We start from the raw sequence: 22,427 nt of genomic DNA on the forward strand, positions 1-22,427 counted from the left end.
GGGTTAGAGGGTTAGAGGATTAGAGGGTTAGGGTCAGGGTTAGAGGGTGAGGGTTAGAGGGTAGGGTTAGAGGGTTAGGGTTAGGGTTAGAGGGTTAAGGTTAGAGGGTTAGGGTTAGGGTCAGGGTCAGGGGGTTAGGGTTAGAGGGTTAGGGTTAGGGTTAGAGGGTTAGGGTTAGAGGGTTAGGGTTAGAGGGTTAGGGTTAGAGGGTCAGGGGGTTAGAGGGTTAGGGTTAGGGGGTCAGGGTTAGGGGGTTAGGGTTAGGGTTAGAGGGTTAAGGTTAGAGGGTTAAGGTTAGAGGGTTAGAGGGTTAGGGTCAGGGTTAGGGTTAGAGGGTTAGGGTTAGATGGTCAGGGGGTTAGAGGGTTAGGGTTAGGGTCAGGTTAGGGTCAGGGTCAGGGGGTTAGGGTCAGAGTTAGGGTCAGGGTTAGGGTCAGGGTTAGGGGGTTAGGGTCGGGTTAGGGTTAGGGTTAGAGGGTTAGGTTAGGGTTAGGGTCAGGGTTAGGGTCAGGGTTAGGGTCAGGGTTAGGGTCAGGGTTAGGGGTTAGGGTTAGGGTTAGGGGGTTAGGGTTAGGGTCAGGTCAGGGTTAGGGGGTTAGGGTCAGGGTTAGGGTCAGGGTCAGGGTTAGGGGGTTAGGGTTAGGGTTAGGGTCAGGGTTAGGGGGTTAGGGTCAGGGTCAGGGTCAGGGTTAGGGGGTTAGGGTCAGGGTTAGGGTCAGGGTTAGGGGGTTAGGGTCAGGGTCAGGGTCAGGGTTAGGGGGTTAGGGTCAGGGTTAGGGTTAGGGGGTTAGGGTTAGGGTCAGGGTTAGGGTTTGGGGGTTAGGGTCAGGGTCAGGGTTCTGTGCATTCACGCTGCCCAGTTGACGCTGAGCACCAAAGCTCTGCTGCAGCTATAATTTGGCTCCGAATGAAAAATGAAACTGGAGAAACTTGTGAGAAAAGTTTGAGAAAATGAAACAGTGAATAAATTCAGCAGGGACACTAAAGCAGACAAGCTCACGGTTTGGCTCCTGGTTGCTAAGTAACAGCCTCTCAGTTCCCATTTTCGCCTCAGCTCCCCCCCACTCCCCACCCCCACCCCCTCCCTAGCAATGCTCGCGGGGCCTTTGGGGTATTTGGGGCTCGTGATCAGAATTTGCTAATAGATAATATCTTCCATCCCTGTCACAGCCGTTCATTATTTATCAGGCTGATGACATCCCTCTTCCCAGCCTGATGACATCCCTCTTCCCAGCCTGATGACATCCCTCTTCCCAGCCTGATGACATCCCTCTTCCCAGCCTGATGACATCCCTCTTCCCAGCCTGCCTCCTCCCCAGTCGGTGACATTAGCTGAGAGCTGAGACATTTGCTGCTTTGCATCGTTGCGTATTGGTGCTCATGTGGAGACAGAAACCGTGACCGTATTGGTGCACTCTGCCACGGTGCCAGCCGGTGGGACCCCATGTGTGGTGGGTGGAGCAAACAGGACGTCCACATTCACACCTGGACATTGAAAAAGGTTGCAGGCCTTCTCCTGATGAGAGCCCCCTGAGCAGGGTGGTGTCCCACACTGGCGCTGGCGGGACTTCACGGCTGGGCTTCCCGTCGTGGTGCAGGTCTTACTACAGGGACTCCATGACGACCATGAGGAGAAACCAAAATCATCATCTAGAGAACATGGACAGAGAAACAGGTGAGTTTCAGCAGCAATGTGAGAAAAGACAATTGCAGATACATGAATAAGAAAAAGATGCTACTAAGTGTCACCTGGCAACATTGGCTCTTCGGTAGGTCCTACGATCACAGGAAATAATCGTGTTACATGGAGATGTTAGCACCATGGAACGTTCAAGTACTGCGCTCTACTTAGACAAGTCCTTGCACCTTGGCAGTGAGGGGCCTGGCAAAAGGTGGTCTCTTGCCTCGGTCCCCGGCAGTCTTTCCCTCCGTGGGCTGGTGCTGGCTCAGAGCAGGCCCTAGTTCGGGTCTTTAGGCCTAAACCTCCACAAGACAGAGAACAGGAGCTCCAGGAGCTCCAGGGGGACAGCCCACCATCTACAGGACAATGTTGTAGGGAACAGTTCCATCTGCCATGTTCACAGCCACTACAGGAAATACATGGAAACTTAACCCAGCACCAAAACTGCTCATCAACGTCAAAATCATCTGTAGACACAAATCTGCATCAGGGTGAGCAGCAGAAGATCCTTGTCCTTGTCCAAACTGCGTTTCATTGGTTATATGAAGAAACTTTTGCTCACCAGGAGCTGCAGTCATGAAGCAACGTATCTCCAGAATGAAGCTCTGCTCCCTCAGAGATGTTAAGGAGGATCAGAGGTGAGACGGGCGTCACCGAAACACTCTGGAGTAACGCCACCAAGTCCTCGTCCACCAAACACGGACATTCCTAAAAGGTGCAACCAAACAGCTCATTTCAAGACACGCTGACACTGATCAGAGCATCAAAGCTTCAGAGAACATCGTCTTCTCCACCGTATAACTGATACGGGACCTGCAGACAGACTCCAGCGTGGTGGTAGGTGTGCAGAGGGCAGTGGCAGCCTTCCTCACAGCCGTCCGAGTAGCACCCTTCCCTCAGACTGACCTGAGCACAATTAAAGGGACAACCTTCGCCCCGCTCACACTCCCGGTAGAGCCTGCCGGGGGGACATCCCACCTCTGAACACCAGGACAGAGACACAGGAGACATTCGGACCAGGTTGAAATAACTCTGATCTTTAAACACAAGAACCTGGAATTCCCCGTTTACCCAGACAGACGTGGCTGTTACAGGTTTTGCTCTGCTGCCTCAAACCGCTGCAAGGTGGCGAGATGCAGGAGCGCCGGCGCTGCTGTTGTCCCCCGCCACAGCTGACCGAACACACGGACCAGGGGGACCAGGGGGACCAGGGGGACCAGGGGAGCCACGGCCCCGCGGGGTCTGGAGGACAGATGACGCATCACTGGCCGTAACGTTTGAATAAAATCCTTTCATGTGTACAAATGTGATCTACTCTTAATAACGTGTTTATCTAAGATTGATCAATCATCAACGTGATGTTTACGAATTAACGAATGTCTGAAAACGCCAATAAAGCCACAGGTGAAGCGAAGCTGTTCAAAGCTGCTCTAAATGGTTTGTGATTGGACAGGAGAGCAGGGGGAGGAGCCAACCTCTGCACAGGTGTGTGTTGCAGTCTTCCTGCTGTTGCACGGCTCCCGGGCAGCCCCTCCCACCATTCTGAGGGGGCGGGTTATCACACTGGCGCCTCCTGAACATGACTCCTCCTCCACAAGGAAGGGAACAGTTGGTCCAGGCCCCCCACTGGCCCCAGCCACCATCACCATAGCAACCAGGTACAGACTGACACCAAAGGACTCCACCCTCACACGTACTGAGATTGTAGAGGAAATGTCAGAACAACACGTCTAATATGGAGTCTTTTACTTCAAAAAATGAAGGTTTTTACCAGTTTCTACAGTCATCGGCGACGCTCTCTCCAGGATTCACAGACCAGTCGGACCCGTTGGGCCACGAGGTGTTGCTGGACTCCAGCCGCTCCACCATCATCACTGTTGGAGTTAGAAGAAATGAAGCTTTGCCTGATTACTGGAGGATTAGCAGATCCTGAACTGACCGGAAGCAGCGTTGCATCGACACTCTTCCCTGGAGATGCACGCTCCGTCCTGGAGAACCAGGTCCCCCGGACAACCACAGGTCTTTTGGCAACCAGGAGAATCCAAGCACTCCGTGTCACCATGGAAATCCGAACAGGAGCGCGGACAAGGTTTCCCACAAGGCCATTCTTCCTGTCCACCACAGTCTGCAGGCGCAGAAGGAAGTTTAGCAGAAAGACCAAATCTTTGAAGGTCCAGAGGACGTTTTAAAGCTACTGTGGCTTGAAATTAAAGAGGTGACACGGAAGAAAGCCTCGATATTAAAATTAAATGGTGGGTGGAGACGGAAATGGATCAAAAGTTAAAGAAAACGATTTTGTTGAAGAGGGAGGAACACGAGGACGGACAGGACGCGTCCCAGTCAGTCGAGCATTTTAGAAGTTTAAAGATTCTAAAGCTGCAGTCATTGTAATGCAAACCTGAGCAGACTGTGAAGTTGTCATGGCAACCGTGACTTTGCCTGCGCTCTCCCAGGCAGGGCAGACCACCAAATCTGCTGGGCGGGCTGGTGCATTCTCTGGTCCGAGCGGAGAGCCCAGCACATGCGTGGCACTCCGACCAGGGCGACCAGTGGCTCCAGGAGCCGTGCACTAGGACCGGTGAGAAGAACCAGTGAGGAGGCCAACAGGCTCATCAGAAATAATGCGATCAAGTCCTTAATACTGTCACACAGCAACAGTTTAAGGCAACAGAATATTCTAAAGCTCCGTGTGACATAATCAATTAGACATTAAAGCCTTCAGTCAGTCAGATTTTAAATCAGCTCAACACAGGAAGGGAAGCAGCAACGGGAGGAACATTTCTCTCCATCAGCCAGAGAAACGGCTGCTGAACGGTCACGTGCACGAACGGGCACGTGCACGACCAGCGGCTGTCCACGCCGATCTGCTGCTGATGCTGCTTTAAACTTTCCCTCATTTGAAAACATGGAATACCATGAAAATGAGGCCATGGTAAGATCTCTGCTCGTGGTTGGAGCTCTGACCTGGACAGAGGACGACGACAGGGCAGGGCTGTCTCTGGATTTGAACTCCAATCCCATTGTGCAATTCCTGGAGCCCCGAGCAGGACGCTCCTCCTGCTCTGGGCTCGGGACAGCTGCAGCTCCTGTAGCGGGTCACAGATTCAGCTCCACAGGTCCTGGTGCAGGGAGTCCAGTCTGACCACTCACACCAACCACCTGTCACTGGTGGGAGGCATCAGGCGTCAGGCTTTCACCGACAAATGTGTGGGTTTCTGTGGATGTGGGTGCTGTTCTCACCAGGACAGGGCTCTCTGGAGCAGTTCAGCCTTCCTCGCTCACAGGTGCTGGTTCAAAGACAAATTCACAGCATTTTCTAATAAAGTCTGCTGTCCATTTAAGAAGCATCTGGTCTAAAACATCTGGTTACAGCGGAGAAAAACGGCTGATCCATAAACGTGCGTGAAACCACTTTAGGTGTTTAGATGTTGATGGTTTGCAAGTTAAAATCGTTTGTGTTCACCAGTTGTTACACCCATCGGGGGCTTCGGTGGTCTCTCCTGGCTCCAGCATATGTCCTGTACTGAGGTCCAGGCAGGGACATTCTTCTCTGTCCACACACACTGTCCCATTAGCGGACAGGAGCTGTCCCTCTGTGCAGTAGCATCCTGGCTCACAGCGCCACTCACAGAACTGAAATCAAGATTTCTCAGTCACCACAAAGACGTGATTGACGGGGGTGAAACCTGAATGTGTCCAATACCCACAGCCAGGTCCTCACAGGAGCGAGGACAGGATGGTCCACAGCTGCTGAAAACTGTTCCTGGGACGAGTGAGCACGGCGCCACTGGAAACACACGACATCTTTAAAATAGCGCACGAAAGATTCCACAGGTGTGCAACAGTCGCCCACCCACCGGGACAGTGATTGGTGTTACACCTGACGACCTCAGTGCCCCGCCCTTCACAGAACCGCCCCTCCCCCTCTGGGACAGGGGCGTCACAGTCTCTCTGCCGGGTCTGAATCCCCCCACCACAGGACTTGGTGCACCCGGTCCAGTTGCTCCACTGACCCCAACCTCCGTCCCCTGAAACAGGTCCGCACACAGCAACAGAACGGCCTTTGATGTTTCCGGAAAATCACGGGTCGCCTTGCAAGCAGTCAAGAATTGATGTGATTTGGGTTAAAAAAGACAGAAAGGCAAAAACCCGGATGAATTTAACGGTAAACCTACGGTCACACGGGGCTGAACGGCACACTCGGTCCTCTCTGTGCGGGCCCAGACAAGGAAGCCCACTTTCAGAAGGCTGCAGACCCAAACAGAACCTGTATCGAGACTGAAGACCCACTCCACACGATACAGAACATTCCCCCCACGGAGTCCATTCTGACCACGGGCCATCAGCTGGAGAACAACACTGGCTGGTTAATATATGTATTTCTATATAGATGTCTACTTATATTTATTAACTTAACATATATTAGCATTTAAAATGAAATTCTCTTTGCAACCTTGCAGCTCATTTGTCAAACATAATTGGCTTTCCTTTACATTAATGAATTAAATACATCACATGGTCACCAGACAGCAGAGACTGACTTCATTTTGTTGATTTGATGATTTATTCGTTCTAATAGCTCATAATAAAGCTGCTTTATGACTAGAGTATGTTCAGGTAACTAGCATAGCATCATCAGCATGTTTACCATGCAGCCTATCACGCACGTACGTGTAATAACCTCATGTTCTCCTCTGTATACTGAGGTTATCAGCCAAAAGTACAGACCTGAGTTCTGTGGTTCTGAAAGGTTTTAATCAGAACATTAAGGTCATGCAATGTAAAGAAATGTCTAATGTCGAACATAATTGATCTCCATCTTTGTAGGATGACTGGAAAAGCTAAAGGTAAGTGGGTCAGGGTCAGGGTCAGGATCAGGGTCAGGGTCAGGGCCAGGGCCAGGGTTAGGGTCAGGGTCAGGGCCAGGGCCAGGGCCAGGGTCAGGGTCAGGGCCAGGGCCAGAGTGAGGGTGAGGGCCAGGGTCAGAATCAGGGTCAGGGCCAGGGTCAGAGTCAGGGTCAGGGTCAGGGCCAGGGTCAGGGTCAGAGTGAGGGTCAGGGTAAGGGTCAGGGTGAGGGTCAGGGTAAGGGTCAGGGTGAGGGTCAGGGTGAGGGTCAGGGTAAGGGTCAGGGTCAGGGTCAGGGCCAGGGCCAGGGCCAGGGTAAGGGTCAGGGTCAGGGCCAGAGTCAGGGTCAGGGTCAGGGTTAGGGTCAGGGCCAGGGTCAGAGTGAGGGTCAGGGCCAGGGTCAGGTCAGGGCCAGGGCCAGAGCCAGGGTCAGGGTCAGGGTCAGGGCCAGGGTCAGTGTGAGGGCCAGGGTCAGGGCCAGGGCCAGGGCCAGGGTCAGGGTCAGGTCAGGGCCAGGGCCAGAGTGAGGGTGAGGGTGAGGGCCAGGGTCAGAGTCAGGGCCAGGGTCAGGGTCAGGGCCAGGGCCAGGTCAGGGTCAGGGTCAGGGCCAGGGCCAGGGTCAGGGTCAGGGTCAGGGCCAGGTAAGTGGGTACTGTCACGTAAAGACACATTTGCTGGTATAGGAGGAGGAGGAGGCGTGGGCGTACCGGTACAGTCGGTCTGAGAGCAGTTCACCAGCCGGCCCGCTGCACATTTGCTAGAGGTGGACACATCAGACATGTTGGTGCTGGAATGATTCTCCAAAACCAGTGACTGGAGTCAGTTCCTACCAGGTCCTGCAGTCTGTGAGGACAGTGTCTCCCGGATGGTGCTGCTGTCCGTTGATGTCACAGCGACAGTCGGACCCTTGGACGCACACTCCGTCCTGAAATGGGAGCCCGTCAGCCATGTTGGTGCCACCAGCAGATCAATAGTGACGCGTGAGGCCCCCACACACCTGAACCAGAGTCCCGGGCGGACACTGGCACCCTGCTGTGCAGTTCCTGTGCAGCTCCATGGTGACATCGGAACAAAACACTGGTCCGCTCACACACTGTTTCCAGTCCAGTCCAGGAGGACACGCGGTGCTGTTGTCTGAGGACAAGCAGAGACCTATAAAAATCCCTTCGTTTGGAACCACATTTGAATTATCACCTTATTTTATCCACATAATACTCACAGTAACTTTAAAGTACAAAGCTATCTGTGATTTTCTTAGCATAGCTCATATATCGTTTTCTATATCATGTTTGGTACCACAGGGCTGCAGGTTACAGGCACCGAACTGCTGCACAGTGCCATGGACTCGGATGGGTCCTCGGGTCCGGGACCGGTACCCTCCTCCACAGGTCACTGAACACTCTGACCACGGGCTCCAAGGCTCCTTTGTGCCTTCAGACAGAGCACAGCTACATCACGTCAGGCTCCCTTAGGGTCAGTCTTAGGGTCAGGGTTAGGGTCAGGGTCAGTCTTAGGGTCAGGGTTAGGATCAGGGTTAGAGTTAGGGTCAGGGTCAGAGTGAGGGTCAGGGTCAGGGTCAGGGTTAGGGTGAGGGTGAGGGTCAGGGTAAGGGTCAGGGTCAGGTGAGGGTCAGGGTCAGGGTGAGGGTCAGGGTCAGAGTGAGGGTGAGGTCAGGGTCAGGGTCAGGGTCAGGGTGAGGGTGAGGGTCAGGGTCAGAGTGAGGGTGAGGGTGAGGGTCAGGGTCAGGGTCAGAGTGAGGGTGAGGGTGAGGGTCAGGGTCAGGGTCAGAGTGAGGGTCAGGGTCAGGGTTAGGGTCAGGGTCAGGGTCAGAGTGAGGGTGAGGGTGAGGGTTAGGGTCAGGGTCAGAGTGAGGGTGAGGGTGAGGGTCAGAGTGAGGGTGAGGGTCAGGGTAAGGGTCAGGGTCAGGGTTAGGGTCAGGGTTAGGGTGAGGGTCAGGGTCAGAGTGAGGGTCAGGGTCAGAGTGAGGGTAAGGGTCAGGGTGAGGGTGAGGGTCAGGGTGAGGGTGAGGGTCAGGGTCAGAGTGAGGGTGAGGGTGAGGGTCAGGGTCAGGGTCAGAGTGAGGGTGAGGGTGAGGGTCAGGGTGAGGGTCAGGGTTAGGGTCAGGGTCAGGGTCAGAGTGAGGGTGAGGGTGAGGGTTAGGGTCAGGGTCAGAGTGAGGGTGAGGGTGAGGGTCAGAGTGAGGGTCAGGGTTAGGGTCAGGGTGAGGGTGAGGGTTAGGGTCAGGGTCAGGGTTAGGGTCAGGGTCAGGGTGAGGTTAGGGTGAGGGTAAGGGTGAGGGTAAGGGTAAGGGTCAGGGTTAGGGTCAGAGTGAGGGTGAGGGTCAGGGTAAGGGTCAGGGTTAGGGTCAGAGTGAGGGTGAGGGTTAGGGTCAGGGTCAGGGTTAGGGTCAGAGTGAGGGTGAGGGTTAGGGTCAGAGTGAGGGTTAGGGTCAGGGTGAGGGTGAGGGTTAGGGTCAGGGTTAGGGTTAGGGTCAGGGTCAGGGTTAGGGTCAGGGTGAGGGTGAGGGTCAGGGTAAGGGTCAGGGTTAGGGTCAGAGTGAGGGTGAGGGTTAGGCTTAGGGTCAGGGTCAGGGTTAGGGTCAGAGTGAGGGTGAGGGTGAGGGTCAGGGTCAGGGTTAGGGTCAGAGGTGAGGGTGAGGGTCAGGGTTAGGGTTAGGGTCAGAGTGAGGGTGAGGGTGAGGGTCAGGGTCAGGGTTAGGGTCAGGGTCAGGGTCAGGTCAGGGTCAGGGTCAGGGTAGGGTCAGAGTGAGGGTGAGGGTTAGGGTGAGGGTCAGGGTCAGGGTCAGGGTGAGGGTGAGGGTCAGGGTGAGGGTGAGGGTAGGGTGAGGGTGAGGGTCAGGGTCAGGGTGAGGGTCAGGTGAGGGTTAGGGTCAGGGTTAGGGTGAGGGTTAGGGTCAGGGTCAGGAGGCCGGCGGCTGCTAATCACAAACTGACCGATGCAGGGTTCAATGCTACATGTATCAATCCCAACTCTGTCCCCTTTGCAGGGTTGACCACCAGAAGCAGCAGGGGGGCTGGTTCCCGATCGATAACGCCGTCTGACTCCGACGTCACACGTTCGACTGCATGTGCTCCATTGGGTCCAGCTGCTCCAGCCACAGTCCACTATGGACCACGTATACAAGAAGCAGAATCATAAACAGAAGTCAGCAGGAATCAAGAACCGACAGAGTGGGTAATCATCTTCCCGACGTCTGTTCCTCACCGGGGCAGGGAGACGAGCCACACGCCATTTCACCATCAGCACACGTGCTGTTTTAGAAACAAAGATCCAATTTAGGACATCTATTTATATTCCATATAGGTTCTCTATGTCCCACTGTAGGATTAGACCGTACCAGTTATTGCAGGCATCAACGGGGAAGGTGGTGTTAGCGCTATACAGCTCCCCCTGGTGGTAGCACGGACACTGAGCCAGAGGCACACAGCTCCTGTTGAGCAGGTAGAAGCCTGGAGCGCAGTAGCAGCCATCATAGCAGGAGGTGGCGCACTGCACCTCGGAGACAGTCATGTCCAGGCACACCCGTGGACACGCCCCCCCCTGAGCCTCACACTCAGCTGCTGTCATGAACACCATGCCCTGTGGACATGCACCTGAGGGGGCAAACACAGCACGTTCATGCACGTTTGCTCGCTGCTGTGCAGCAAGGTCGTGGGCGTAGCAGCAGGTACCTGAGCAGGCGTGGGCGTTACAGTCTCTGGTCTGGATGTGTGGCCCCGGGCATTTGCTACCACCATGCAGAGCAGAAGGTGAATCACAAAATCGCTCTCGAATTTGATCACCGGAGTCACATTGAGATGAACAGTTGGACCACTCAGACCATGCTGACCAGCCTCCATTTACTGAAACATGAAATCAGTGTTGATATCAGATTGACATCATCACATTTGAGGAGTGAAGGTCTGTCAGAGTCACCTGGACACTGAACAGTGTTGCAAGGCTCTTGCTCCTCACTGTCTCCAAAGCAGCTGGAGCTTCCATCGGGAGGAGCTGCCAGTGTGTTATTGCAGCTGCGGAAACGTCGTCTGAGCCCGACATCGTTTACGTGGTTGAAACACGTCTGACTGCAGTCCGACCAGCTGGTCCATTTACTCCACGCTCCATCTGCCAAATCTGGGCGGGAGACCGACAATGAATGTGGGAAAAGGTTGGAGAAAGGTGACTTTTCTGGGGTTCAATATTTAATAGAAGAGAGAATAAAGAGGTAATGTCCACTCAAGGCTTAGGGTTAGGGTGAGTCACAGCCTGGGGTTAGGGGCATTTACCGAGGGTGCAAGGTGTGAAGCAGCGGCGGGCCTCAGAAGTGTCCCCTGGACAGGGCTGGGGTCCGACAGCTGGGTTCACGGGAGACCTGCCGTAAAAACAATGATGCCAGCAGCAGATGGGTGAAGACGTCCCTCAAAAAGGAGCAGAAACATGTGGAAACATGAAGACTGAAACAAGGATACTGCAACGTTGAGCAGAACAAAAAGGGCAGCACCTGTAGCGCTGTTGCAGCCCCAGACCACAGGTGACTCCACACGGCGACCACGAAGACCAAGACGACCACTGACACGTGGACACGCAGCTGGAGTTGTCACAGGCGGCTCGTCCATCCCTGCACACACTGAGGGAGCCACCAGCACATTTGCTTTCTTCTCTTCGTATTTTGAAACCTGAAGCTAAACGTCCAAATCTACTTTCCTGGCCGGGCGGCGTTTGGAAAGCACTAATTTAATCAAATCTAATTTTAGAATTGCCATCAAAAGATTGTGTTTCCCACCATGTGGTACAATGGTCCCTGCGGACCGTCTGTCCTGGCTGCAGCGTTCGTCCATCCCAGGGACACAAGCACTGGCTGGCGTTCACACATTGACCCCCCTGAAGAAACCAACCGTGGGGACAGCGACATCCTGGAGGAGCAAGGACAGCCTCAGCACGCTGCAGTCACTTATTGGAACAAACCTGCCGTTCATCTTTTATATTTGATGTTCTTTGAAGGACTGAATGAAAGGTTCCAGCTCCGATCACAGCCACATTTGTCTTACCCACTTCACAAGCTGCAGTGCAGTTCGTGGGGAAGCTGAGCTGTGAACATGTTGGAAGACAAGGCTCCACCTTCCCAGCCTGACAGTCGGCCTCAGTGACCAGCACCATTCCGTGGCTGCAGCCTGCACACACACATCTGGTTATCCTCCTGCTCATACGGCTTTTTACAGGTCGCACAGCTCCAGTCACCGGTGCTCGTGCCAGCATCCTGGGTACAGGGCTCGCTGTTGCAGCTTCGAGTCTGCAGCATCATCCCCTCACATTCCCGGCCACCGTTTTTAGGGGGAGGAGCCGAGCAGGTTCTGTTCCTCTGGCTGACTCCGCCTCCACAGCGAGCGTCACACTCGGACCACTGCGTCCACTCCGACCAGCGGCCGTCAACTGCACGAGAAAGTGCTGCGAATGAGGCTGAGCTCACCGTGCAATCGAGGAACAGATGTTTCTGAAGGGCTCATGAACCAACCTGGACAAGCTCGAGGGAAACACGCTCGACTATCAAACTGAGCTCCACCACAGGAACCTCCAGGAACAGCTTCCCTCAGAATGTCCCTCTGTCGGAACAGAGAACCCAGACCACAGGACACGCTGCATGAGCTCCATGCCGTCCAGGAGGACATGATGCAGTCTACTGCAGGAGAAGAGATGTGGACATGTCTCACAGTGTCCTGAGGACTGTCTTTACTGAACACACTGAACACTTACTGCAGTCTTTCTCGTCCGAGCCGTCGACACAGTCCCTCTGGAGGTCACATCTGCGGTCCAGGTGAACACACTCCCCACTGGCACAGGAAAACTGTTTGGAAGAGCAGGGACTGGGGGTCTGAGGGGTGGGGGGTGGTGTGCTGGCTCCTGAGAACACCAGAGCTCATTAGTCTAACGGCCCACTGTTATCGCTGCCATCATCATGGCATCATCATGGCATCATCCTGGCATCATCATGGCATCATCATGGCATCATCATGCCATCATCATGCCATCATCATGGCATCATCATGGCATCATCATGCCATCATCATGCCATCATCATGCCATCATCATGGCATCATCATGGCGGCATCATCATGCCATCATCATGGCATCATCATGCCATCATCAGGCCATCATCATGGCATCATCATGGCATCATCATGCCATCATCATGGCATCATCATGCCATCATCAGGCCATCATCATGCCATCATCATGCCATCATCATGCCATCATCATGCCATCATCATGGCATCATCATGGCATCATCATGGCATCATCATGGCTGACACTCACCACAGCGTTCTTCATCTGACCCATCTAAACAGTCCCGTTTGCCATCGCACACCCGTTTGGAGTCCACACAGCCGAATGACCAGCATGCGAACTGGCCGTCGACACAAAGCACTCTTGGAAGACCGTCATCATGGGGAGTTGCAACAAGCAAAGCAGCTAAAAACCCACAAACATTAAAGACAAACCTACAGGAAAAGGACATTGGATAGAAACCATTGAGAATGGGGTTTTCCACCTGTGGTAGTGTGTAGTCCAGGTCTTCCAGAAGGGAACGTTGTCCGGTGCAGCCCAGGGTGACCTGTGAACCCTGGGGTCACCACACCAGGCTGGCCAGCTAGGGAACTGGAGGTTTGGAGGCCAGGGGGCCCGGTTGTTAGCCCATCATGGATACCTGGTCTCCCAGAGGAGATGGTCTGGTTCTGCAGACCTGGAGGGCCTCTGGTCGGAGCTGTACCTAAAGATGTAGGTGATTAGAATGAGATGTTAATAAGTAATTACATTATTATCATGATATAAAACAGTCTGAGGATGACTTTATAAGGGCTGACTACATTTTCCCCTCTGTGGTGGATAATAAGGTCCGACGAGGCGTATTCGCATCGTGTATATTGTTGTGATGAAAACTAAATTATTCATCCATCCATCCATCTTTTATCACTTCCTCCTCGGTGGAGTTGCATCGTGATTCATTTTATTTTCTTTCCATTAAAACTCCATTCAAGGTGCGATGAGGCCTGACCACAGCTGATCTCCTCAGAGGGGTCCTGGTCTGGTCTACATCAGAGACAACAGGCTCCACTGAGCACACAAGCTAACGCTCCCCTAGCGCTGCACGGGTACTTTAGGGGACCGTGTGGGCCCACAGCTGGGCGTCACCAGATCTCCACGTGATAGGGCAGGATGAGCTTGTCAGTAAGGGCAACAGACACGTTCTTCACCTCCTGTGCAGCCAAGGATCTCCACTCTCAGATAGAAGTCGTGCCTGAACTCCACTGGGATGAGGCGCAGATATCGTGCGCTGACCAAGCGACCCAGCCAGCGGGTCACAGGGGTCCTGCCCAGCATCCTCACCTCAAACACCTACAGGACACAGTCACTTGGTTTTCTCCTTTTTTTGATTCTAACGTGTAATAACATGATAGTCAAACACTTTGTCTTGAGTAGAATACAGGAGGTAATTATGTATTAAATAATCTACAGCAATTATTAATGAACCAATGAAGTGAGCCGAGCTCGCACCTGAGCAGGACTCCCAGGCTTCCCATCCTCAGTGTAGTCTGTGAAGGCACTGCTCTGCATGGCGGACGCCAGCCGATATTTAGTCAGGTAACCCAACTTGGGTCCACTGCCCTGAGTCACCACCCCTGACACCCAGGTGGGCTCCAGGAAGTCCACCTGAAAATATGGCTGTGGATCTGAGGGCACGGGGCTCCACCCAGGCTCCATCACGGGACTGTAGGGAAGCCGGAGCTGAATATTGGCTTCTAAGTCATGTAAAAGCCATCCAATAATGTGGAGTTACCAGGAGAAGAGGAACACTCACACATTTGGGATGATGTTCAGACGTCCAGCATCAGCAGGGTTGTTTTCACGATGGGAGGAGGAGGTCAGCTGACCATATCGAACTCTCCCGTCCTCCAGTCCCAGAGGAGACGAGCAGGTTCCTTCCACATCAAAAGCCCATTAACATTGCAAAAGCATTCTGTCGGCACCATGTGATAGGACGAACACACCCATACCTGCAGGTCCTGCAGCGCCACCCTGTGGATGGAAAAGGAAATGCTTAAATGACCCCTGCAACAACACGCACACGTCAAACTAGACGTGGAGGAGCTGATGAGGCTCGTCTCCTTACTGAGGTGGTCGAAGGACGGGTGACACCCGCCAGTGACGGAGTCCTGAGGGGGGCTGGAGTGGGGCTCTGGGGGGGGGGTCTGGGAGGTCGGCACGCCGGGAAGACAGAGAAAATCCCAAAAAGGCATTTTGTGCTCTTCATATTACAGACAGCAAATATAAACAAGAAAAATCGCTTTATACCCTCTTCTATCCATCTATATATCATCTAACCCTCCATCCGCCCCTCCCTCCCTCCCTCCCTCCCTCCATCCACCCACCCCTCCCTCCACCCCCCGCTCTACCCCTCCCTCCCTCCATCCACCCACCCCTCCCTCCCTCCCTCCCTCCACCCCCCGCTCTACCCCTCCCTCCCTCCACCCACCCCTCCCTCCATCCACCCTTCCACCCACCCCTCCCTCCACCCCTCCCTCCCTCCCTCCCTCTGCCCCTCCCTCCCTCCCTCCCTCCATCCACCCTTCCACCCACCCCTCCCTCCCTCCCAGGGGTGTCACCTGTCTGACGGGGTGCTGAACCTGTGGTGAGGCTCACAGCCGCGTTCGTCCTCTCCTCTGGGACAGTGTGGGGTCCCGTCACAGCGCAGGTCTGCTGGAATGCAGCCCCCTGGTGGGGGGCAAGAGAACTGACCCGCTGGGCAACTGGGTGGACTGGAAGATGTTGTGGACGGCTGGACGCCTGCAACAGTCGGAAGCAGCGGAATATTTTATTATGCTATGAGTGATGTACAAATGCTACCAAGCAAAAGAGAAGGAAGAATTTAATGTTTCATTATTGATGGTGAGATTTTCATGAGCAAAAGGTGATAAAAAAGTTGTTCAGAACTTCAACAATTACATTAATTTAGAATTATTCCATCATTTATTATTCTGTCTGAGACTTAATTTAAATATTTCAGCTGATTTGTTTTCTAGATTCATCATTTATTTATCTTTCTTACAGATTACTGCTGGACTCCAAGGCTCTTATATTACATAAAATATCTATAATTATATAGTTATAGTGTCTATAACTGTGCACGTCCCCGTGACCCCCGTTCACCCTCCGGTTTAACTGCTTCATTCATATCATATAAACTATTTCGCATATACGCTGCTATTAGTAGCATTTGTGTTTCAGCTACTGTATTCTATCACTGTTTTCAAAGGAAGCCTGAGTAATAATAGATATTATCTATCACGTGCGCTATTATCTATCACGTGCGCTAGGTTTGGAATTACCGCAGTCTTTCTCATCCGATCCATCTCCACAGTTATCGAACCCATCACACACGACGCCCAGTTCACCTGCTGGGACGCAACCACCATTGTCACAGCGGAACTCCGTGGGTCTGCAGCGACCTCCTGGGTGGACTGAGGACAGCCAGGTAGGGGGGTCAACATTTGATGACCTCCGTTGGGAGGAGAACATTTTAGGCTCAAAGTAGCAGCAACAGAGGCGAGCTGGACAGAAATACCATCTCCACAGCCCATGATCTCCAGACGCAGGTAGATGCCGTTGTGGAAGTCATGCGGAAGCAGCCGTACAAACTGTGCCGACACCATCCTGTCCAGGTGGACCTCTGCCACGCCCTGGTCGTCATGGTTACCAAGAAAAATCTACACGGAGAACAACAAGCCACAGAGCATCAGACAAGGCCGACAGTGTCCGACGGGTTAGTGACTGACCTTGGCTCTGGGCCGGGCATCGGTAACGAGCTCTTTAATTGTGTACCACTGACGACCGTCTTGGCTGAACTGGAGGAAGAAGCTGGATACAAAGGTGCCAAATAGCCCTCCACCCTGGGAGAGCACACCTGAGAGGGGGCCAACATCTCCGTCACCTCAGACATGCAGGATATAATGTGTCCAAAGACAAACCCTCACCAGTGATGTTGTGGCTCCTCAGCAGGTCTACCTGCAGGTAGGGACTCTGTGTGTGGCTGCTCGGTCCATCGGGCCTCCGCACAGGGAGGTCCTTATAGTTCTCAGGTTCTGGACTCCAGCCCTGTGTATAGAACCCTTCTAAGTAGCCACAGGAATCCATATTTCTGGCATCTATTCCGATTTAACCTGGGCCTCACAGTAAAATCAATAAGATGCAGGAACTAAATTCAGACTACAGCTGGACATATGATGACCTATTGAGATGTTGTGAGATGTTGTGCAGCAGATCCTGAGACTACCTGGAGGTCTCTGTGGGGGTCCCACCCATGGAGGCGACCTGCCTCGGGAGGGTGACCCATCTGCTGGGATGAGGCACTAAAGCTGGAATCTGGGAGGAACTGAACCCCCAGTGGAGCCCAACAGTCACCTGAACACGACAACAGATCAAGCTGTGTGTGATCCTTTAACGTTTCACAGGAAATAAACAACAATAGGGCAGCGTTCACCTCTGGGGGGCAATGGGTACGATGGGACCAAAGGCGTGGCCCTCTCTTCAGGCTGGGGGGTCACCGGGGTGACGGTCGCTGCAATTGTGTCATTTTCTCCTACGGCGTTTTTATAAATGAGCATATTTGATGTCATCATACAACAAGTCCTATCTGATGATCTCCAGGTGTCACCCTTACCTTTGCAGTAACAACACCTGTCCTCCTCTCCCTGGACCAGCCTCTGCCCCTGGAATTCCAGAACAAGTGTTACTGCGTGGCTCCATCATGGGAAACGTAACGCCACCGACAACACGACGTCTACGTCTCCCAACACATAAACGGAAACACAACAGAGTGAGTGTTCATATGACAATGCTGTAACTACTTATTACCACTCCTGACCAGAACCCTGACCTGCTTTAGCTGATGTTCTATCACCTCAGGACCGCAGGAGACCAGCTGAACATCCTGTGACACCCCATCCCTCATTTCCTTAAATGTTCCTTTTGTATATATCATGCTTTGTTTTATCATGTGACGCTTACACTTATTGTAATCTTACATGTTGGTGTGCTAGTATAGAATAAACCTCCCCAGGGCCACACTGGTGGCCCACACTGGTGGCCCACACTGGTGGCCCACACTGGTAGCTACACTGGTAGCCCACACTGGTAGCCCACACTGGTAGCCACACTGGTAGCCCACACTGGTAGCCACACTGGTAGCCCACACTGGTAGCTACACTGGTAGCTACACTGGTAGCCCACACTGGTAGCCCACACTGGTAGCCCACACTGGTAGCCACACTGGTAGCCCACACTGGTAGCTACACTGGTAGCTACACTGGTAGCCCACACTGGTAGCCCACACTGGTAGCTATACTGGTAGCCCACACTGGTAGCCCACACTGGTAGCCACACTGGTAGCCACACTGGTAGCCACACTGGTAGCCACACTGGTAGCCCACACTGGTAGCTACACTGGTAGCCACACTGGTAGCCACACTGGTAGCCACACTGCAGACGTGTGGTGGCCCTTGCAGCTAGTAAACTGAAGCTTCCGTCTCGTTCCTCTGATATCAACAGCTCGGGGAGAAAACTGATCACTTTCTCCCCAACAAATACCAAAGATTAAACGCACACATGTGCAAAAACGTCACAATGCAAATTACATTAAAAAAACAACAGAAAAATAAAAGCCACAGAAATAAGTGAGCTCACATGAACAAGACATGAGCCCACAGTGAACTTTCCTTTGGGGGATGCACATTATTACTCTGTGGGACTGAGGCCCAATATGGCCCTGCCCCTGACCCTGACCCTGCCCCTGACCCTGACCCTGCCCCTGACCCTGCCCCTGACCCTGACCCTGACCCTGACCCTACCCCAGAGACAGCTGTCCTTACCAGAGGACATCCGCTGACAGCATATGGACAGAAGGGGGAGCACTGCACGGTGAGGTTGGCCAGGCAGGAGCAGAAGTGGCAGCGAGCCGATGCCCATCTGTCTCCAACGGGATGGGATCTGCCCTGGAACTGACACTCTTCACACGGCTCCGTCTGACACCTGCAATAACATTTATTAAAAATACCTGCAAAAATCACAGCAAATCATTTCAATATATTTCAGCGATTAGTGCCCAAAGCCAGCGTGCTCCATCCGTACGCCGTGCTTGTTTACTCATGCATGCAGCTCATTTATAACGGGAATGTCTGGTAAAATAGGGACGGGCCTGCGGATGCCACGTAGAACCAAAGACCTTTGGTAGATCAAAGCGTTTCTTTGGTCTGACGACTGTAAATATGGGTTTATAGAAGATTTGGAGCCATGGAAACAGCTAGACTGGTCTGCACACCTGCGAGCCTTCCGGTAAATTCCTCGGCACGTTTTCCCTTCACCATGTTTGGATGGATTGTTTGGGCTCCGGAACGACCACTGGATACTTTGGACTCCACATGGGCCCAGGCACTCTCCCCAGTCGGACCACGACGACCATCCACAGTTTACTGGCAGGTGACAACGTTGGCAGTTAGTTTAGGTGAAACTCTTCATATTCAGAAGTGGATTTAATGTTCCGTACAGCACCGATACGCAGCGCTGAGACTGGGTCACCAACGCGTCCACTCCAAACGGGGCGGTCCCATTCTAGCTGTGCCCCGTCACAACGGTGGCGTGGCATAACTACGCAGTTTTACATGTGTTACAAACAGACCCCAGAATGACCCCCCTGCTGCCATGGCAACGCAGGACTTGGCCAATAGATGAGCTCCGTGCACACAGGAGCAAACGCCAACCTGCATTATTATTATTATTATTATTATTATTATTATTATTATTATTATTATTATTATTATTATTGTTTCGTACATTAAAATCAGTCGACCTTGTGATCTGTATTTTTTGATCAAAGGTATTTGAAAATTTGGCAGAAATAACGACTAAATTATGGAGTTTATGTTTTCTCTTTATTTGAATTATGATCAATAAGAAGAAAACATTGAAATGTTGCAGATATTTGCTTTTATCTCCAGTAAAACAACGTATGAGAAACGTCACAACTGAAATCTAATTTCTAAGAAACCCAAAAGTGCTGATGTGTTTTTCTCGCTTCAGCGTCTGAATGTTCTCCTCAGACTAGTTTATACGGGTTAAGACTTCATTTGAAATGTGCTGGCGAGGAAACGATCCATCTGTGTAGGAAACAAAGATCTCAGACCTTTGGAAGAGAGAACGGGCGTGGTACCTGGACAGTCTGGGTTGGGCCGGCACCTCTGGGCTCGGCCTCGCTCACAAACGCAGATCTCACAGCCCACCTTCATCTGCTGGCCTGGCCAGGTTGTGGCTCCGGACGCCTCACACCAACACTCCTCTGGCAGCACACACTGCTGCAGCTGGTTCATCACCAGGCCCTCGGCACACCAGCACCCTGGAGCAGGAGGCTCAAATCAAACCCTCTCTGGGAGGCTCTTTCTACAGCCTGACCCCAACCCCAACCCTCTCTGGGAGGCTCTTTCTACAGCCTGACCCCAACCCCAACCCTCTCTGGGAGGCTCTTTCTACAGCCTGACCCCAACCCCAACCCTCTCTGGGAGGCTCTTTCTACAGCCTGACCCCAACCCCAACCCTCTCTGGGAGGCTCTTTCTACAGCCTGACCCCAACCCTAACCCTTTCTACAGCCTGACCCCAACCCTAACCCTCTCTGGGAGGCTCTTTCTACAGCCTGACCCCAACATCACACCTTCACCACAAAAGCCAAGACATTTCAGGTGTGTTGAGAATGACCTGATGAGCAGGAACGTGGCGCTGGGCTGCAACTGGTTCCAGCACTGACATGTGCACAGGAACCTGGGCAAGGAGCACAGGGGTAGTGCAACATCCCAGTGGGACAGCTGGTGTTGGCACAACCCACATTCGGACATCGCCCTGGAGACAGACGGAAGCATTTAACCTTCTTTGTGTGTAATGTGCGTCTTGATCTTTCCAAGCAGCAACAGCAGCGAGTTCTTACTAATTTCCATGAGGAGGTTGGACGGTCCGGGGAGCTGGGAGCAGTCTCTGCCTCCATGACGAGGAGGGACGCAGCCTCTGTGTCTCACCTGGACTCCGCCACAGCTGGAACAGTTGGACCAGTTCTCCCACGACAGCCACTGACCGTCCACTGGTGCAGCACAGACTGGCGTTAGGGACAGAAGACTGACTTGGTGAGCACCGCTGTCTTACCGGGGCAGGTGGTGTTGAAGCACTCCTGCTTCTCAACGGCCTCCCCGGCACAGTGGAACAGGGGGTCTCCAGGTGCACAGAACCTCTGCCTGCTTCTGGAGCCTGATCCACAGGAGGCAGAACAGGAGCTCCAGGGACCCCAGGAGGTCCAGCTCCTACAGCCCTGTTCATCCGTTGGGCCTGCGTGTGCGTCTGTGGGATCCTGGCAGTCTGCTGCACCGTTACACACCTAAAACACACAATGAATCAATGGTGAACTTCAATAACTAGAAGATTGTGTTTCTCCTGGGAGATGATGCGTGCAGAGCTTGCCATGTTGAAGGGGATACAGGATCCATCCATGCAGGTGAACTCAGAACAGGTGTCAGTGGCGTTCCTGCTGCCAGGTGGGGGCACGGTCCTGTCTGACAGAAGACAGGAAATGACGTCGCTCCAGATGTCGACGTGGAAACGTCGTCACGTGTCTGTTGTGTTATGAGGACTCACCACAGACCGCCTCATCTTCACCGCGTGGACAGTCTGGGACGCCGTTGCACACCTGGGACATGTTCACACAAGTGCGGTTGTCACAGGAGAAGCCTCCCACACACGGAGGTATCTGAAGCGACCCTGGTGGGCGGACAGAGCTGGCGTTAGCACGAGTCCTTAAATTAGCCTTTAGCTGTGTCTCCTGTGAGTTACCGCAGTTGTCAACGCTCTCATCTGAAGCGTCCCTGCAATGAGGTGTGCCATCACAGAGATCTAGAAGGTCCACACACTGGTCTCCACTCATGCAGGACACCTGTGCAGGTCCGCAGGGCCTGGCACACTGCTGCTCATCGCTCCCGTCCAGACAGTCCGTCTCTCCGTCACAACGCCAGGCCTGAGGGACACACTGAGCTCCAGAGTCACAGCGGAACTCGTAGGTCCTGCAAGCTGGAGACAAGAAAACGCTGTTCAGACGACTCAAGTCTGAAGGAGACCGCAGGAGACCAACGCAGGAGACCACCACAGGAGACCACCGCAGGAGACCACAGGAGACCACCGCAGTAGACCAACGCAGGAGACCAATGCAGGAGACCACCGCAGGAGACCACCACAGGAGACCACCGCAGGAGACCACCGCAGGAGACCACAGGAGACCACCGCAGGAGACCACAGGAGACCAACGCAGGAGACCAACGCAGGAGACCACCGCAGGAGACCAACGCAGGAGACCAACGCAGGAGACCAAAGGAGACCAACGCAGGAGACCACAGGAGACCACAGGAGACCAACACAGGAGACCAACACAGGAGACCACCACAGGAGACCACCGCAGGAGACCACCACAGGAGACCAACGCAGGAGACCACAGGAGACCACCGCAGGAGACCAACGCAGGAGACCACCGCAGGAGACCACCACAGGAGACCACCACAGGAGACCAATGCAGGAGACCACAGGAGACCAACGCAGGAGACCAACGCAGGAGACCAATGCAGGAGACCACAGGAGACCACCACAGGAGACCAACGCAGGAGACCAACGCAGGAGACCACAGGAGACCAACGCAGGAGACCGCAGGAGACCACCGCAGGAGACCACCACAGGAGACCAACGCAGGAGACCAACGCAGGAGACCAACGCAGGAGACCACCACAGGAGACCACCACAGGAGACCACCGGAGACCAACGCAGGAGAC

General features: G+C 53.5%; 1 protein-coding gene and 1 long non-coding RNA gene across 2 annotated transcripts in view; one reads left to right on the forward strand and one right to left on the reverse strand.

The window, feature by feature from the left end:
• sspo (SCO-spondin) overlaps positions 1 to 22,427 on the reverse strand; it is a 57,884-nt gene that overhangs the window by 20,730 nt on the left and 14,727 nt on the right. The window contains 56 exon segments of the mRNA XM_057013155.1: positions 1,486 to 1,650; positions 1,750 to 1,776; positions 1,867 to 2,087; positions 2,244 to 2,389; positions 2,495 to 2,661; positions 2,753 to 2,923; positions 3,157 to 3,377; positions 3,453 to 3,555; positions 3,621 to 3,806; positions 4,080 to 4,250; positions 4,646 to 4,846; positions 4,922 to 4,968; positions 5,145 to 5,314; positions 5,389 to 5,468; positions 5,539 to 5,709; positions 5,857 to 6,027; positions 7,235 to 7,284; positions 7,358 to 7,452; positions 7,525 to 7,661; positions 7,824 to 7,958; positions 9,482 to 9,652; positions 9,753 to 9,799; positions 9,886 to 10,141; positions 10,220 to 10,390; positions 10,464 to 10,661; positions 10,814 to 10,899; positions 11,029 to 11,154; positions 11,311 to 11,440; positions 11,576 to 11,698; positions 11,766 to 11,957; positions 12,040 to 12,204; positions 12,279 to 12,425; positions 12,840 to 12,995; positions 13,075 to 13,293; positions 13,778 to 13,919; positions 14,079 to 14,292; positions 14,383 to 14,503; positions 14,579 to 14,600; positions 14,695 to 14,773; positions 15,188 to 15,368; positions 15,911 to 16,042; positions 16,147 to 16,288; positions 16,358 to 16,485; positions 16,556 to 16,676; positions 16,855 to 16,982; positions 17,062 to 17,160; positions 17,242 to 17,290; positions 18,449 to 18,608; positions 18,898 to 19,048; positions 19,786 to 19,968; positions 20,326 to 20,466; positions 20,552 to 20,701; positions 20,764 to 20,992; positions 21,076 to 21,167; positions 21,250 to 21,372; positions 21,445 to 21,678. Coding sequence (XP_056869135.1) covers positions 1,486 to 1,650; positions 1,750 to 1,776; positions 1,867 to 2,087; positions 2,244 to 2,389; positions 2,495 to 2,661; positions 2,753 to 2,923; positions 3,157 to 3,377; positions 3,453 to 3,555; positions 3,621 to 3,806; positions 4,080 to 4,250; positions 4,646 to 4,846; positions 4,922 to 4,968; positions 5,145 to 5,314; positions 5,389 to 5,468; positions 5,539 to 5,709; positions 5,857 to 6,027; positions 7,235 to 7,284; positions 7,358 to 7,452; positions 7,525 to 7,661; positions 7,824 to 7,958; positions 9,482 to 9,652; positions 9,753 to 9,799; positions 9,886 to 10,141; positions 10,220 to 10,390; positions 10,464 to 10,661; positions 10,814 to 10,899; positions 11,029 to 11,154; positions 11,311 to 11,440; positions 11,576 to 11,698; positions 11,766 to 11,957; positions 12,040 to 12,204; positions 12,279 to 12,425; positions 12,840 to 12,995; positions 13,075 to 13,293; positions 13,778 to 13,919; positions 14,079 to 14,292; positions 14,383 to 14,503; positions 14,579 to 14,600; positions 14,695 to 14,773; positions 15,188 to 15,368; positions 15,911 to 16,042; positions 16,147 to 16,288; positions 16,358 to 16,485; positions 16,556 to 16,676; positions 16,855 to 16,982; positions 17,062 to 17,160; positions 17,242 to 17,290; positions 18,449 to 18,608; positions 18,898 to 19,048; positions 19,786 to 19,968; positions 20,326 to 20,466; positions 20,552 to 20,701; positions 20,764 to 20,992; positions 21,076 to 21,167; positions 21,250 to 21,372; positions 21,445 to 21,678 — 8,043 coding nt within the window.
• Positions 1,213 to 2,398, forward strand: LOC130513893 (uncharacterized). The gene is made up of 2 exons (XR_008946856.1): positions 1,213 to 1,675; positions 1,774 to 2,398. It is a non-coding gene; the product is annotated as an uncharacterized LOC130513893 (long non-coding RNA).

This window comes from Takifugu flavidus, chromosome 17 (genome assembly GCF_003711565.1).
Source record: "Takifugu flavidus isolate HTHZ2018 chromosome 17, ASM371156v2, whole genome shotgun sequence".
NCBI classification, from domain to species: Eukaryota; Metazoa; Chordata; class Actinopteri; order Tetraodontiformes; family Tetraodontidae; genus Takifugu; species Takifugu flavidus.